Source organism: Hemicordylus capensis, chromosome 2, assembly GCF_027244095.1.
Source record: "Hemicordylus capensis ecotype Gifberg chromosome 2, rHemCap1.1.pri, whole genome shotgun sequence".
Classification (NCBI taxonomy): Eukaryota; Metazoa; Chordata; class Lepidosauria; order Squamata; family Cordylidae; genus Hemicordylus; species Hemicordylus capensis.
Window position 1 is genome coordinate 362152683 of NC_069658.1, and position 16090 is coordinate 362168772.

Sequence of the window (16090 nt, forward strand, 5' to 3'; positions counted from 1 at the left end):
AGTGGAGTCAGCCCGAATACAGGAGATTTTGTCCACAAAGAACCCATTAAAAGCATCACAGCAGAACAAAGTCCCCGGAGATTGGTTTGAATTGGAAGGAGCCTGAATCAAACTCCTCACAACCCGGGACAGCTCTGCCGGATGCGAACCCGCAGAAGCAATGTGTGCAGACCAGAATTGTTTTTTTGCTGCATGCACCGCATAAACCTTTAAGTAGGCTCTATGCTGTGTCCTGTCACATTCAAGCCGAGTCCTCCACTGTTGCGCTCCAGTCGCCTACCTTGCTGCTTCAGACCCTGCAACTCCTCTGTATACCAAGAGTCCACCTTTAAAGCAGATTGGAAGGGATGCTTAGGAGCAATCGTGTCTACTGCCCTGGTGAGTTCCCTATTCCAGGTTCCCACCAGGGCATTGACAGAATCACTGGCAGGACCAACATCAAAACCCTTCAAGGCTTTTTGGAATCCTGCTGCATCCAACAGCCGTCTCGGGTGGACCATTTTAATATGTCCTCCACCCCTGCAGGGCTGGGTTGTGGCTGTGAAACCAACCTTGACCAGGTAATGGTCCATCCATGACAATAGGGAAACCACAGGATCCTGCACCCAAAGAACACCCCCCTGATCCGAACAAAAGACCAAATCAGGTGTGTGGCCGGCAATATGAGTTGGTCCTGAAACTAGTTGGGATAGGCCCATAGTTGTCATGGCTGCTATGAACTCCTGAGCTGCACCAGACAAGTCAGCCTCACAATGGATACTGAAGTCCCCCAGAACCAAAAGACTGGGTGACTCCAACACCAACTCCAAGACCAGCTCCATCAGCTCAGTTAGGGAGTCAGTTGGGCAGCGGGGTGGACGGTACATTAACAGAATCCCCAATCTATCCCTAGTTGCCAGCCTCAGAAAGACACATTCGATATAAGTCAACTGTCACACAGTGGCCCTGATGAGAGGAATGGTATCCTTATGGACCACAGCCACTCCACCCCCACGCCCAGATCCCCTAGCCTGCTCCACAACAGAGTAACCCGGTGAAAGAAGCTGGGCCCAAACTGGGCCACTAGCCTCCCCCATCCAGGTCTCAGTTATACAAGCCAGGTCAGCTCCCTCATCCATGATCAAGTCATGGATGATTTCAGTCTTATTCCGAACCGACCTAGTATTGCAAAGGAGCAAGGCTAGGTTCTGTGGGAAGTTGGAACTGCTCCCCGAGGCCTGAGAGTTGACAGGGCAGCTGGAAGTGGAAACATTTACTAAATTACTGGTTTCCCTTCCCCTGTAATGGCCAGCTGCTCTGCCATAGCCAATTCTTCTGTTCCCCACCACCACAGTAATAGCTGTCCCAGAGCCACTGGACACACATCCGGCATCATTCTGCCCAAGAGAACCCAAACACATGTCAACAAAAGGCCTGGCACAACTCAATAAAAGGGAGGACTAACAACATTCAACCCAGACCTCCACCCCACCTTATAACTCCCCACCCCCCGAACCCAGTTCCACACCGAAGACCCGGCACCAAAGGCCAGCCCCCTTTGGTGGCTGGCTTCAGCCACCGCCTACAGGCAGGCCTCCAGCGGGCCTCCCTCCAATATATGCTGCCAAGGACTCCAGAAATTTCTCTTCTCACAAGAGATCTCTGGTACTTGGGGACAGGTGAAATAAGTCAAGCACTCATATAGAAGGCACAGGTGGAATAGGGCAGCAATCAGGATGCCACAAGCCGGTCCTTCACAAGCTGGTATATGCAATCTGAATTGGTGTAATCAGCCTGGAGAAGAAAAGCATGCACCTCAGATCCTTGAATTTGTAATAAAGCTGAATTTCCATATGGGATAAACAGTGGTCTTAGGAAAGAAGGCAAATCCTAAGAAACTGAGTGAGCATACCCCAAAATACATTCTAGGCAAACTTTAATTGCCACAGCTAATTAGATTTCAGCATACTAGTGTCCTTTTATGCTAGTGATCTACCTGAACAACAATTTCCACACCCATGAATTTCCCCCTGATCCTACAATAAATATGATCTCTTCTGTTCTTATTGCCTTTGCAGCCCTTTCTAGGAAACCCCAGAAGTAAAAACCTATAAATATCCTCTGTTTTTAAGTAGGGGTGTGTGTCAATAATCTTCAGATACAGGATTGTGGCAGTCACTCTGCCCTTCCACTGGCCTGGAATCGACTCAGCTGAGTGCTCCATTAATGTATTCAACCTCTACCTAAAATTCGTACTCTGGTGAGCTCATGTGGTTTAGCCTAAACCGAGTTGCCCTCTTTGCTATCCCAAGCAGTGCCTCTTTCTACTCGCTTCTTCAAGTAAGCTCACATAAATCTCTACTCCCTAGTTGTTCTCCTCAATTTTCCCTTAGAAGAAGTTGATATGTGCATGCCTGGTCAGCTACCAATCAGGTTCAGAGTTAGGGTGCATTTCCAGTATGTCTCATAACTGTGGACATAGCTTCTTACTTTCCTACTGCCTTGACAATACCTTTGCAGACAAGAGCTTTGGGTTTCCCCTGATGAAATCACTCCCTTGGGCTTTGCTCACAGGATAAACTAGAGGAAAAGTATAATGTCTCTTTCTAGCCCGCCCCCCCCCCCCGACGTCACCAGCCTCACCTTTCCATTGTCAGCCACAAGGCCATTCAAGCCTCGGCCTTCACTCCCATTTCAAATACTTACAAATACCCAGAGTTTTCATTATGCTTCTACTCTAAAAACAGAAATAAAGTTTGTTTTGACACAGTTCCTGTCTCAGATTCAAGAGGTACGCCAGGGTACTTGTCCTTAACATGGCACCGCATTGTCTGGACTGGGATCCATGTGTTATTCACATCTGCAAAATTGGTACCAAGTAATCCCCCAGCTTTTTTAAAGGTGTATGAGTGTGTCAGACAGACTTCTCTTCTATGACCCCTCTTTTCTTCTATCATCTCCTCCTACTGTCTCCACCCTCTTCCAGAAGAAGAGGTTCAAAATTCTGAACAATTCTGCCTGGCTTACAAATGGCTACTTTTGACATAATGAATGTAATGCCAGGTACTCGGTTGTTAACTGTGCTACTTTTATCCAGAGTGTCAATTTCATTTCAAGTCATTTAGAATGCTTTCTAGGGTTACAGCGTGATCTCTGTTTAAAAACTCATAAGCAACAAAGCTTTTTGCTTGTTCACTTGTGCTATTTTAAGGGAAACAATCTGAAAATAAACTTACTTTTAAAAAAATGCTTACCCAGTTGTCTGTATTAATAAAAGTGATTTAAAAATGATGGGCAGCATCCAGACTAATTTACTCCTAAGTAGTTCTATTGAAGTGTTGGGTTCTCTTTCAGACTTTTCTTTAAATGTTAAAGATCTGCCATCAACAGACTTTTAAAAAGACGACAGTGACAAAACAGCAATTATATTACTCAAGTACATGTTTCACATGAAACAGCTAAAATGCTCGGTCCATGCACGGAGCATGTGTAGTAAGAACCTTGACAGCAATTCTATTTTAGATTAGATCTATTTAGAGGGCTATTGACCTAGATCACTTTGCTTATGGGGGGGAAAAACTGTGTCAGTTTTCTCCAGCTCTTATCAAGATGAAGCACCCAAGATAAAATACATTGAATGTTACAGAACCAAGCAGATCTGATTGATGAGGTTAGGCATCCACAAATCTATTCACCAGTTTATCAAGGCCAAGAGCTCCTAACCAGTGGAGGCTCTTCATGTAGGGCAGGGTGGGCAATGCCCACCCCCCAAAAAGGCCAAAATGTCCAAAGAAACTAATAAAAATGGTCTAAAAACAATAATTGTCAGCAATTCCATCCTCTGCCACCATTTTAGGTCTGACTGACTCAGTCACTGCAGCCCAGCACTTCCCTGCCTGTAGCTTGCAAGCCTGCAGTGTTGACATATAGTGGGCGCTGGTAGTAAAATTCCTTAAACACCTATAAGAGCACACAAAACAGTTTCAAATAACAGTGTTCATAAGGCAGGAGCCAATCCAATGGCTTGCCTTTGTTGTCAAAAGATGGGCTGAATTCAAATAGCCCTATCAGGAAGACATCATACTGATTGACAGCTCCCTCTGCCTAGCAATCAGTGCGGCCAGGGGCAGTCCTTGTTCTAGTCTTCTGAAGGAAGAGAGCAGCAATCGCCATTTTGTTCACTCTTGGACAATGTGCTGGTGAGCTTCCTTGCAGAGAGAAGGAGGACCATTTATTTTGTTTATTTAGCTTCAGATTATGCAAGTTAAGTTTATGTAATTGTCAGATTATGTAAATTATGTAATTGCTAGCAGCAATTACTAGCAATGTGTGTTTGGGCACCTTTAAGGAACTAATCAACACAAAACAAAACATGTAGGTAGCCCCCCTGCACCTCTCCTCAGGTCTGTACCTGAAGCAATCACTTTGCCCTACCACATGAAAGGGCCACCCCTGCTAAATGCATGATTTATTTGCACTTTTATTATCATGAACTTGCAATAATTACTAATTTCCTGCCAGGTCTGCCATGATTTAAAAACCATCATATCACAAATTGGGAATCTAATCTTCCCATAGTTGCAGTCTGCAGATATTTCCTATGATCATTTGGACAGTTTTATTTATAAAACAAGAGGAGTAGCTTAGAAGCTTTTTACACCCGCCTCCCTAGTTATGCACTCTGGGGCCCCGCCAAGCCACATCCCCCGCTGCCCTGCCTCCTCTGCATTCACTCAGCCCACCAATTTCTTCGTGTGGGACAGCAGAATAGGCATGGCCCCTCCCGCCCCTGGAAAGAGCAAGCTGCAAAAGTGAGAAATAATGATAAGCCCCTCATGCTAGTACTATGTGGAAATAACAACTTGACTTCATCTGTGGAGGGTTTTGGTGGGTTTTTTGTTTGTTTTCAGCATTTTTAAATACACCAAAGCTGCAGAGCCAGATAGATGGTTTTCCAGGCATTCAGGTTTACAAGTAAAAAGAGAGAGGGAAATGATCGATAAATATTTTAAAACCGTTAGGAATTTCTGAAATAGTAAAAAGTGGCAAGTGGGCCAGGCTTCCAGAGAGGCGTATGCATAGGCCTCGCTGAAGACTGAAGCTCTCCAGGCAGGCCTTGGAGATCAACAGGAGCAGACAGTCAAGAAACGGTTAACTTTTCTCTGAGCCCTATTGGTTCTCCTGGAGTCTTGTGCTCCTCCCCCGCTTGGAATTTGTATGGAACTACAAAGCCCAGGTAGCTGACTGTTGATCACCCTCCAACCAGGAAGGAAAGTAAAACATTTGCTGTTTGAAAGTAAACCCTTTGCTGTTTGTTTTATGTGTGTGTGTGTGTGTGTGTGTGTGTGTGTGTGTGTGTGTGTGAGAGATTTGTTCCCCTTGGTCAAGCTACCATGCTGCTCGCTCTCCCCCCACCACCCCCATGAACCGTTTGTTTGTTGCACATGGGAGAGAAGTCCCATCGTGTGTGTGTGTGTGTGTGTGTGTGTGTGTGTGTGTGTGTGAGAGAGAGAGAGAGAGAGAGAATTCTTAAGCTTTAAAAAACAACAAAACATTTTCAAAGTATGCCAAAACATGTACTCATGGCATGTTTTTATAACTGTCTGAAAATGGGTGTCCTTGAGTGCAGAGGCTTTTACAGGTATGTTCCTTGGAAACATAGCCACCTAATGGCGCAGTGGGGGAGTAACTTGCCTAGGGAGCAAGGGGTTGCTGGTTAGAATCCCCACTGCTATGTTTCCCAGTCTCCTGTATCAGGCAGCAGTGATATAGGAAGATGCTGAAAGGCATAATCTCATACTGCGTGGGAGGAGGCAATGGTAATCCCCTCCTGTATTCTATCAAAGAAAAACACATGGCTCTGTGGTCGCCAGGAGTAATACCGACTCGATGGCACAACTTTACCTTTTACTTCCTATATGCCCACAGGAGCTAGGGGCGTTGTGTTTTTGTTTTTTGCTCCACCCCTGCACCACCCACTTTGGCTCTGCCTGGCGCCCACCCAGTCCCAGGAATCACCAGCCACCACTGCTCCTAACCCCCTAGAAAGCAGAATGCCCAACACATAGATTCCCTCTCCAGGGCTCTTAATTGCACAGTGATTTGGAGGTCACAAGAGAGTGACTCCTGCTGTTTCTTACCTTCGCCACATTGCAGTTTAAGTGAAAAGATACCCTGCCCCGCTCCCAAGAACTCGGTAGGTATCAGGGAATTCAAGGGGGCAGAGGTTGGTGGAACTCACAAATAATGACAGCTAGTAAGCCAGATCAATATTTGTATATCCCTGGATGTGGCTGTACTCTAGACATTCTGATTAATCATATGCACTAGTTTAAACAGAAGAATTCATTAATCCCCAGAGTAAACAAAAACTATATGGTTTGCCAGTTCAGATGCAATGATAAACTCTGGTTTGCCACAAACCAGGAAGAGATAGAACTGCAGAACATGAAGGAGGAAGTGGGGAAGTATACGCATAAAGCATATCCAAGTTTGCTCACATGGCAGAACATTCTTTGGTAAGGTGCTCCCAACTAACTGGGAGGCAGAACTTAAAAACACAAGTAACTATTTCCAAAATAAGTACTTTCTGAAGCAGCATTCCCTACTTTCACATGCAGGAGGAAACACTTCTTCCAGGGTGGCACTTGCCACCAGTTGAGCATCATCTAAAAACAAGATATGTTTCTTCATTCAGATGTAGTCATATTCATAGAGAGGTTTAACTAAGAAAGTTAAAAGTCATGAGGATTTAAGATTTATTTAACTGAATGACAACCATATCACCTTTGGTATCAACATATCTAGGGACCCTTATTCTGGATGGTTGGTTCACAGACAGACAGACACTAAGTCCCTGGCTGAAAAGCCATACACTGACCTGGAATTCTTCCCCCCTGATCCCAACTAAAATTATGATTATTTATATAGTGCCATATATGTGAGAGAAATAATAAACTGAGTAAGATGAGAGCTGCTCATTGTTGGGGGTCGTAATATGTAAGATGGAATACAACTCCCTGTTTGGGATGAGGTTACACTTCCCCAGAAAGAACAGGTTCATAGCTTGGGAATACTCTTGGACCCGGGTCCCTCCTTGGTGCCTCAGGTTGAGGCTGTGGCCAGGAGTGCTTTTTACCAGCTGCAACTGATTCGACAACTCCACCAGTTTGAGGAGAATAACCTAAAAACAGCACCAGCTGGTAACCTCCAGGTTGGACTGCTGCAATGTGCTCTATGTAGGGCGGCCTCTGTATGTAGTTCAGAAACTTCAGTTAGTTCAAAATGCAGCAGCCAGATTGGTCTCTGGGGTATCCCGGAGAGACCACATTATGCCTGTTCTCAAACAGTTGCACTGGCTGCCGATATGTTTCAGGGAAAAGTACGAAGTGCTATTTATTACCTTTAAAGCCCTGAATTGCTTAGGTCCAGGTTACCTAAGGGAACGCCTGCCTTACAATTTCCCCACCACTCACTGAGATAATCAGGAGGGGCCCATCTTCAGGTGCCACCAGTCCATCTGGTAGCAACCTGGGATAGGGCCTTCTCTGTTGTCACCCCTAGGTTGTGGAATGCGCTCCCACATTGTAATTTTATCTGCTTTTAATTGTCTTTTGTTTTTAATTGTTTATTTTTATTTTAATGTAAACCACTCTGGGCCACCTTTGGAAGGGTGGTATATAAACCAAATAAATAAATAAGTTCATGATGTTTTACATAGAAAGGTCCAAGATCTTGTGCCTTTTGAAAGGTCCTTGGGCCAGGCATAAGTGACACCCAGATGAAATTAAGCCATGAAGAGGTTCTGCTGCTGTTCAAGTCATTAAAGTTGCCTGGGAGTTTTTCACAAGCGGCTTTTAAAGCCCTTTAACTTGCGTCTCCTCCAGAATGGAGGGGATGCGTTCACATATTGGCCAGATTTACCCCAAAGTGTCTGTGAGTTATCAGGAAGAAGGTCACACAAAATTCGGGTTTTTCACAGCACGTTAAAGTGTAGCCCAATTTATATCTGGGGTAAAAGAATCCACGATGTGTGTCTGTTTTTTGCAACAGCTTCAAGTTCTCAGTAAAGCCTGCTGTGTGTAAAAGTCACCGGTTTAAACACATGCACACAAACCACCCTACATTTTGAGGTAGGGACCAACCTATGGAAAAGGTGAAAGTATGTCCTCTATTCTGGCATATTCCTTCAAAGAACAGAAGATTTTTCTTCTTGTGCATAAAGCAACACCTTAGTATGTCAGTATCCCACTTTGCACATTTTAAAGATGACCCATGGAGAGGAAAACCAACTGAACTTGGACTTGGCTCAGCTCACTTCTCTTTGTGGAAAGAAAATACCTGCTACTCAGGATTCCTCACAAGTTTCACTTGGATAATTTATTCCCTGCCCTAAATAGCTCTGTGGGTTTTATGACAGTAATAGCTGCCATAAGGGCTGTTTTTTACCCCAGAAAGAGGTGGAAACAACTCTGGTCAGCCAGTCTGTCAAGCATTTTGGGATTCTTCTAGACAAGAAGCACTATTAAAGTGTAAGTTAATTCCATTACTACTGGCAACCTCAACGACAGAAGAAATTTACTTTCAATGAAGAACATAAATCTGTTCAATCCACCCGAAGGCCAGTAACAAACTAGAGCAAAAGCCTTGGAGAGAGTGAATGGATAAGAAGTCAGGCACTGAGACACATAAGTTAAGATTACTACTTAAACAGTGACCCAGAACAAGACAAAACGAGTTGCATAACATTCTGTTTTCTGGAGGCTGCACATTAATACTTGTAAGAATATTTTGATTGAAACAATTTTCAGAACAGAAAGATGTTTATGTATTTTTATCAACCCCTTAAGCTGTTAATGTTTTAGTTAACAAAAAGCAGTAAAAGCACTGTTTTTGTTTTCAAAGGGCATGCATTTATTTGTTCTCTATATTCAGTGGAAGCAATATCTGCCCACTATGATGTTTTTGCCAAAGTTTAGGGATGTGTCTGAAATGCAATTCAGCATCCGAATCATGGGCACATAATTTTAAAACTTTAAAACTGAGTGATTACACAGCCCCTTTATCACAGAGGGGAGCAGGTCCATACCTGCTCCTCTTCTGATCTCTACCATTGCTGTAATTCTAGCACTCCCCACAGCTATGCCCATACGCCGGTGGGGGATCTCCCAGCCACCCCCGCACGATGCCAGCACACACATGGCCTCCACATTTCGGCACATCATTTTTCAGTATATCCCTACCAAAGTTCTCTGAAAATATGGCATTAATTTCAGGATTTATCAGAATTCAGCATTGAATGTGGGACTAGGGGGCCCTCATAATTCTTTTTTACTTAGCCTGCAGAAGTTGATTCAAGCAAGTGCCTGCTAAGGTGTTCTTGTACTAGAGTTACTGGCCTGAGTCAGGGCTTTAAAATGTTTCCAAAGCAAACTAGGCCTGAACAACAGCGAACAAAACCTCTGCTGCCACCTCTCCACACCAGATGATGATGATGATGATGATGTAGTTCTATAGAGGCCCCTGTTCCTGCTACTCAGGCCTCAGCCTACTCCCAAGACCAGATGCTGCTGTGCATGACTGGGCCACTATCATGAAAAATGCAGCTCTCATGCATGAGTCACAAATGTCTCCCAGCAGGTTGTGACTACATAATGTAATTTTAAGTTGCCAAGAGCACCCTACACACACAGCCTCATAGCAGGAGTTCATCTTGGTACATGCAAACTGCATTTCCCATAGTGTGAAACACTGGCAAACCAGTTAATCTTACCAGTTAAGCCCATCTCTAGTTATCCAAGTGCAAACTTCTATTCAGTAATAGATTCTGCATCTTATGGTACCTCATGTCACAGAATCCAGAGTATACATAAGGACTCTCAACAACATTGAATAGGATCTGGGCTATATCAGAAGGCAAGAATTGTCCATAAGAACATAAGAACAGCCCTTTTTGAAAATCGGTGTTACATTGGCTACTTTCCAGTCTTCTGTTACAGAGCCTAATTTTAGGAATAAGTTATATATTTTTGCAAGGAGGCGAGCAATTTCACATTTGAGTTCTTCAAGGACTTTCGGTGGATGCCATCTGGCCCTGGCAATTTGCTAGTTTTTAATTTTTTCAGACAGTTCAGAATGTCATCTCTCATCACCTCTGTCTGACTCAGTTCTTTAGCCTCCATCTCTGAAAAGCTTGGTTCAGGCAAAAGTATATGCTCAGTATCCTCTCCCATGAAGACAAATGCAAATAACTTTTTTAGCTTCTCTGCCATCTCCATATGCATCCTCCTTAATAATCCCTTTTACTCAGTCATCATCCAAAGGACCAACCACCTCCCTGGCAGGTTTCCAGCCACTGATGCTTTAGAAATATTAATTTGAAGCCACAAAATTAAGAACATCACCTGTATTCTAACATTATATTATGTTGAGGAAGACAAGCACACACAAATTGTTTACTGATAATTCCCACTTGAGACAGATGAAAAAAGACGTCTAGAGTCTACGTAAACTAACCACCATGTAGGAGAGGGAAGAAATGGCCTTAGCTGTTCTAAGATACTCAGACTTCATATTCTACACAAGTATGTCAGCCTAATTATTTACTGGAGGAAAACAGTAATCCAAATTTACCTTTCAGTGAGTCACTTTCAGCTCTCATTATGTCAATTAGTGAGTTCTCCAGTGAATGCATGTCAAAGGTTCTTGTGCGATCCTGCAAGTAAATACAAACACCAGTTTAGAGAATGAATGCTACCAAACACTAAGCAATACTCCAGTTGAGTTAGATATCAAACAAGCAGCGATCCGTATATTTTTTTAAAAATGGAAGCAGCTTATAGTTAATTGGATCAACACAAATTAAGGTCCCAGAGAACAGTCTGGGAACACCTGAGGCTGGAACATTTGCTGAAGTGGGCATAGGCTTGATCAATGCCTTAAACAGGAGAAAACAGGAGCAAATAAGGTATGTTTTAAAAGCAAATTCTAAGTAAATATATTTATAATATTAATTCTCCTGGGTGTGCCTTGGAATGTGCGTCCCAGCACCCAGCTGATTGGCTGGGCAGCGGACGTGCCTGATTGGCTGAGGTGCACCCAAGAGGATTGGTCGCCGCTGCAGCAGGCCTGGTCGCGGAGGCCTGAGGCAGTGGAGGGCCCAGCCCGCCCATGGAGGCAAGGCCCAGGAGGGGAAAAAGAAAATGCAGAGGCAGAAGTGGCGGTGGGGAGGAGAGGCGGCTGGGCCCGGAAGCGGAGACTGGGACAGAAGGGGGGAGGGGTAACCGCCGGCCCCAAAGAGCGCACAGATGATCTGTGCGGGGTTGGTTAGTATTTATAATTTCAACAAGGTGTGTCAACCATTATTCATATGTAGTGTTACATATGATGCTACAATGTTATTTCATTTGCCAGTGATTATAGCCACATACAACCAAGAAATATTATTTCAATACATACTGTCACAAAGCAGATTCTCTTATGTATCTAGAGCATTCTTTTCCCCATATGAACCCATTTAGAGATTTATTCGAGAAGCTCTCTTCCAAATTTTCCTTTCAGAGAGAATTTGGTATGAGTACATCAAGAAGAGCTTTGGGTACCCCTCTTTGAGTAGAGCAGAGCTACAGCTCTGGAATTCTTTCTAGAAAAGGTTATTGGACTACCTTATTTGACTAGATGCCAAGAAAAGAAACTTTTTATTCCATGAGGCATTTTAATTCCCCAGTTCCAATAGGTATTGTATTACTGCTGATAAGACAACACTATGTTAATCATGTAGGGTTTCTGCTATGTATTTAATGATACATTAACCAATTCTGTTTATATATTACCCTAAACTAACTTGAGCATATTCAGGTCAAAAATGCAGTTTGGAAATTCATATTCATATATATACACACATATACATATATATATACACACATATACATATATATACACACACACATATGCAAACAAGAAACTCAAGAGCTATTGTCAATCTTTCTTAGAAAGTCAAATCACAGTACTAGTGTATCTGCTCCAAAGCCTTGTCTGCCAAGGTTAATCAGGCTGACCTTTCAAATCCTGATTAAAAGTCACAGAGAAGGTTAAACCTCAAAGCTTCAGTGCAAGCAGTTTTATACAGAACACTTAGTGAAATACTAGAACACATAATTAGCAATACATTCCCAAAGTATCCATATATGCCAAATAATACACTCTGGACTAAGGAAGCAAGAGGGGTGTGCAAGAATCGGATTCTGCTATTCGACTTCAAATCTAATCACAAAATCTCAAATTGAATCATCGAAGCAGCTGGCACCTGCCAGCTGATTCCAAGATTCAATTCATGAATTGACGCATCAATTCAAGCTTTCCCCACAGAGAGCAGGTCTACCCATTAAACCCAATGGGTAGACCATCTCCTCCTGGGAAAACAGTGCAATTTGAGCACTGTTTTTTTCTGGCGAGAGCTGGTCTACCAATTGGGTCTCAGGGTAGACTGGCTATCCAAGAAAACCCATTGGTACACCAGCTCTCCCCACAGAAAACCCGAAGAATAGGCAAACAAAACAGTGGTTTGAATAGACCAATTGATTCAAATTGAATCAGGGTCAATTCAATTCAACCTTAGAATCAACACTGAGGCCAATGGCAATTCAATTTGAGGTCAAATCCTTCTAATTGGTCTCATTCAAATTGATTCATTCTTGAATTACGGTGCACATCCCTAATAAGCAAGTTCCTCACCAAAAGTAAGTTTCCACTACATTCCTTTCATCTTGCTGACTGTTGTATTTTTCTCTTTTACTCCATTAGAGCAGAATTAAGATTGCACTTTTTTACACAAAAGAATCATTTTTAAATCTGAAACTTTTAAAAAGTATTGTGCCAAACTGTCTGTTAGGATAGTAAAAGCAAAGCTCTAACCTTCAAAGCCCAAAGAGCTCATCCATTTACTGAAAATAGCAACTAAACCTTTAATATAGTAGTGCAGTACAGAATGTCATTTACTCAGTGTTATACAGTTATCAGTAGTTTCAGATGCTGCACAATAAAAATGGCAAGTCCTGGAATTCTATTTACTGCAAATATTGGTATTCCAAATTGCCTAGTGTTCCAGATAACAAGATTACATTGCACCCTTTGAAATTTCATTCAGTGCAGTTAGACCTACATCAGAATTTACATAAATATTTAACTGAGACAAGATTGCCTCCATTGTATATATTACCATCTTGTCATCTCAGTTGATCTGTAACACACTTACCAATAATTTCTCCTTCATAATAGTCAAGGCCACCTTTAACGACAGACTTTTATAGTTTACCCTCTTTTAACCAAAACAGAAAATGTTCAGATGAAAAATATAAAAGGGGATACACTATATATATATATCTTCCAAATTCACACTCTTGCTTATCCAAGCTGAAATATGTTGTGTTTCATTTTTGCAAGGCAGCTTAGACAGATAAACACTAAACGTTTAACAAAATGTTCCTCTTAAGTAATTCTTAGTTTGTTTAGTTGTATTGTTAGTTTAATGTCACAATGTATTTACTAGGGCTTTGCATCGCATTGGACCAATAATCTGGTCTGAGGCAATGCAAACTCTATGGGGCATTTCTCATCAGAAACAATCCCAATGAAAAATGTCTCCAATATCAATAGTGTTGCTAGCAATGCATTTTTTGGTAGGCTTGCAGGAGCCCTCTAGTTTGTGTTTGGGTCTCCAGGCTTGGAGATCTCACTCTTGATATGCTCAGGAGTCTCACAGCATTGTAAGCTCTCCATTTATGGCACACGGGGACAGGTCACTTAGCAACAGTGGGCCAGTCACCCCTAGATTTGGCTCCTAACAAGCAAATTGTAAAGGGAAACAGATGCACACCATCCCTGTGGTGGGATAACCTAAGTAGTCCCCAGAAATTAACTAAAAGCAGGTGTTAACTCTCTGCCAAGGCCACTCCACACACAAGAGTAAACCACCTCCCCATCCTCTCCTTTAACAAAGGATAGCAGCCAGCGAATGCACCAATTAACTCAGCAGGAAGAACACAGATAAGGCTTGTGGAGATAAATCTCTCCCCTCACAAAAGAGACTGAGTCAGTGATAAAGACCTAAGAGATGCACCCATTAAAACTACTGATTGGATTATTGGACCTTCCATCCATGCAGGTTTCTTCTCATGATTGGATTATTGGACCTTCCATCCATGCAGGTTTCTTCTCATGATTGGATTATTGGACCTTCCATCCATGCAGGTTTCTTCTCACATCTACGCACTCTGTTTTCATGACAAAAGCCTTGGCATACCTCGGCAATTCCCACATTGTTACATGTAGAAAGAAAGATCAGCAACCATGGAATCCTTGCCAGTTCCACTCAACACAACTATACAACAAGAAAGGTCCACTGGAATGTGCCCTCAGGATATGTTTTTGAGTATCAGAAGTCACAATTTCATGATCCAAGGGGCTCTTTGTGTACCCACTACCTTGGAGTCACCAGCTGCTGTTTGGGTAATTTACTGTTCACAGGCCACCACGCAAGGCAGTGTCCAGTACTTCATGCCACCCTTCATATCGGCTTTCTTGCCCAGTCTGATCTGCCCAGTCTTCCTTGCTAACATAGGAAGCTGGTCCCATGGAGGTAGCACCCTCATGGATTCATCTCTCTCAACTAACCCCTCCAACCTTCTTGCAACCACCTTTGCCCAAGCTGTCCCAGGCGAATGACGTCCCTCAGTAGTTCCAGGAGCCTTGAGATCCTTTCGTCCAGATCAGGCAATATGAGCACTTGCCCCATGCTGGGCCAAATTTTATCTCTATTCCCCTTTCTTAAATCCACCTGTCTCCCTCTCTGAAAAGCCTCTTTCCCTTGCCCACCTGGGAACTTATACAATGAGGACTAAGTTAAAATGCCTCATTTTAGTTAAAAAGTCTTTTTGATAAGCAATATTATTTTAACCACACATTTCATTCTTCTTTACCCCTCTCTCTACAATTAATACCCTCTTTTGATTTTGAAACTTAAATCTTGTCTCAGTCCAGTCGTTTCCTTGAGTCCACAACTTTGCACAAATTAAATCTAACGTGAAACTGTCCTTTCTCAGCTAATTTCCCCACGCAAGCCCAAACAGATTTAGGAGTGTTCACCAATCACCCTGGGGCAGTTTCATTAACAGTAGACAATTTTATTTAAAAGCCAAATTATATTGGTATTGTATTAAATAGTATCCTAGGGTGGTGGAACTTCTTTTCATGAAGATCTGGCTTCTCTGAAAAAAGTGGCTGCCTTCTAGACAGCTGCACCATCTTAAATTGCTGCTTTTCCTTCCCCAGTCTCACCATATAATATACCAGGAAAGGAAGCAATGTCATAACGTCTTAACAGCAATGTCTTAACAGCTTGGGTCCAGGCTATTTGAGAGAGCACCTCCTTTGTGATAATCCCTGCCTCCTCTTATGATCTATCTTCTGGAGAGGTCTGGTTACGGTTGCCACTGGCTCATTGGGTGAGCATATTCCAAAGCCCTGGGGCAGCCACAGAGAAAGCCTGGTCCTGGCTCATTTGGTGGCGACCCAGGACCAGGCTTTCTCTGTGGCTGCCCCAGGGCTTTGGAATATGCTCCCTGCTGAATTAAGAGCATCTCCTTCTCTGTTTGTTTTCAGAAAGAACCTCAAGACTCTCCTGTTTTCTCAGGCTTTTTTAGAACTAGTTGAACTGGATGTAGAACATCTATCTGCACCTCTAGTTCACCGCAGCCATCCCCCACCCACCACCATCACCGTCTTCTTCTGCCTCCACTTCCACCCGCCCACTCATCCACCAGCCAGCCTCTGTAGTCTCCCCCCTGCCACCAGCTGGCTACTACTTCCCCGGCAGATCACTGCCACCGCCAAATGTTTTCTTCCTGGCTGGCCGGCCGCCAGCCAGCCAGCCACCCTCTTCCCCCGCCTGCCCATCAGCCGCTGCCATTTCCCAGCCAGCTGCTGCTGCCATTTTCTTCACTCCTGCCCGTCCCCATCCCTACCTGGCAGCTGCTCAAACTCTTGCGAGAGCTGCCACACATGGGATTAGCGACGTATATGCCTAAGATAGATAGATATAAAGAATAAAGATTTT

General features: G+C 43.4%; 1 protein-coding gene across 4 annotated transcripts in view; it reads right to left on the reverse strand.

Moving 5' to 3' along the window:
- Nucleotides 1–16090, reverse strand: part of CPEB4 (cytoplasmic polyadenylation element binding protein 4) — a 104885-nt gene that overhangs the window by 67204 nt on the left and 21591 nt on the right. For all 4 annotated transcript variants that reach the window (XM_053295327.1, XM_053295328.1, XM_053295329.1 and 1 more), the window contains one exon: nucleotides 10612–10693. In XM_053295327.1, the coding sequence (XP_053151302.1) occupies nucleotides 10612–10693 (82 nt within the window). The remainder of the gene's footprint in view (nucleotides 1–10611; nucleotides 10694–16090) is intronic.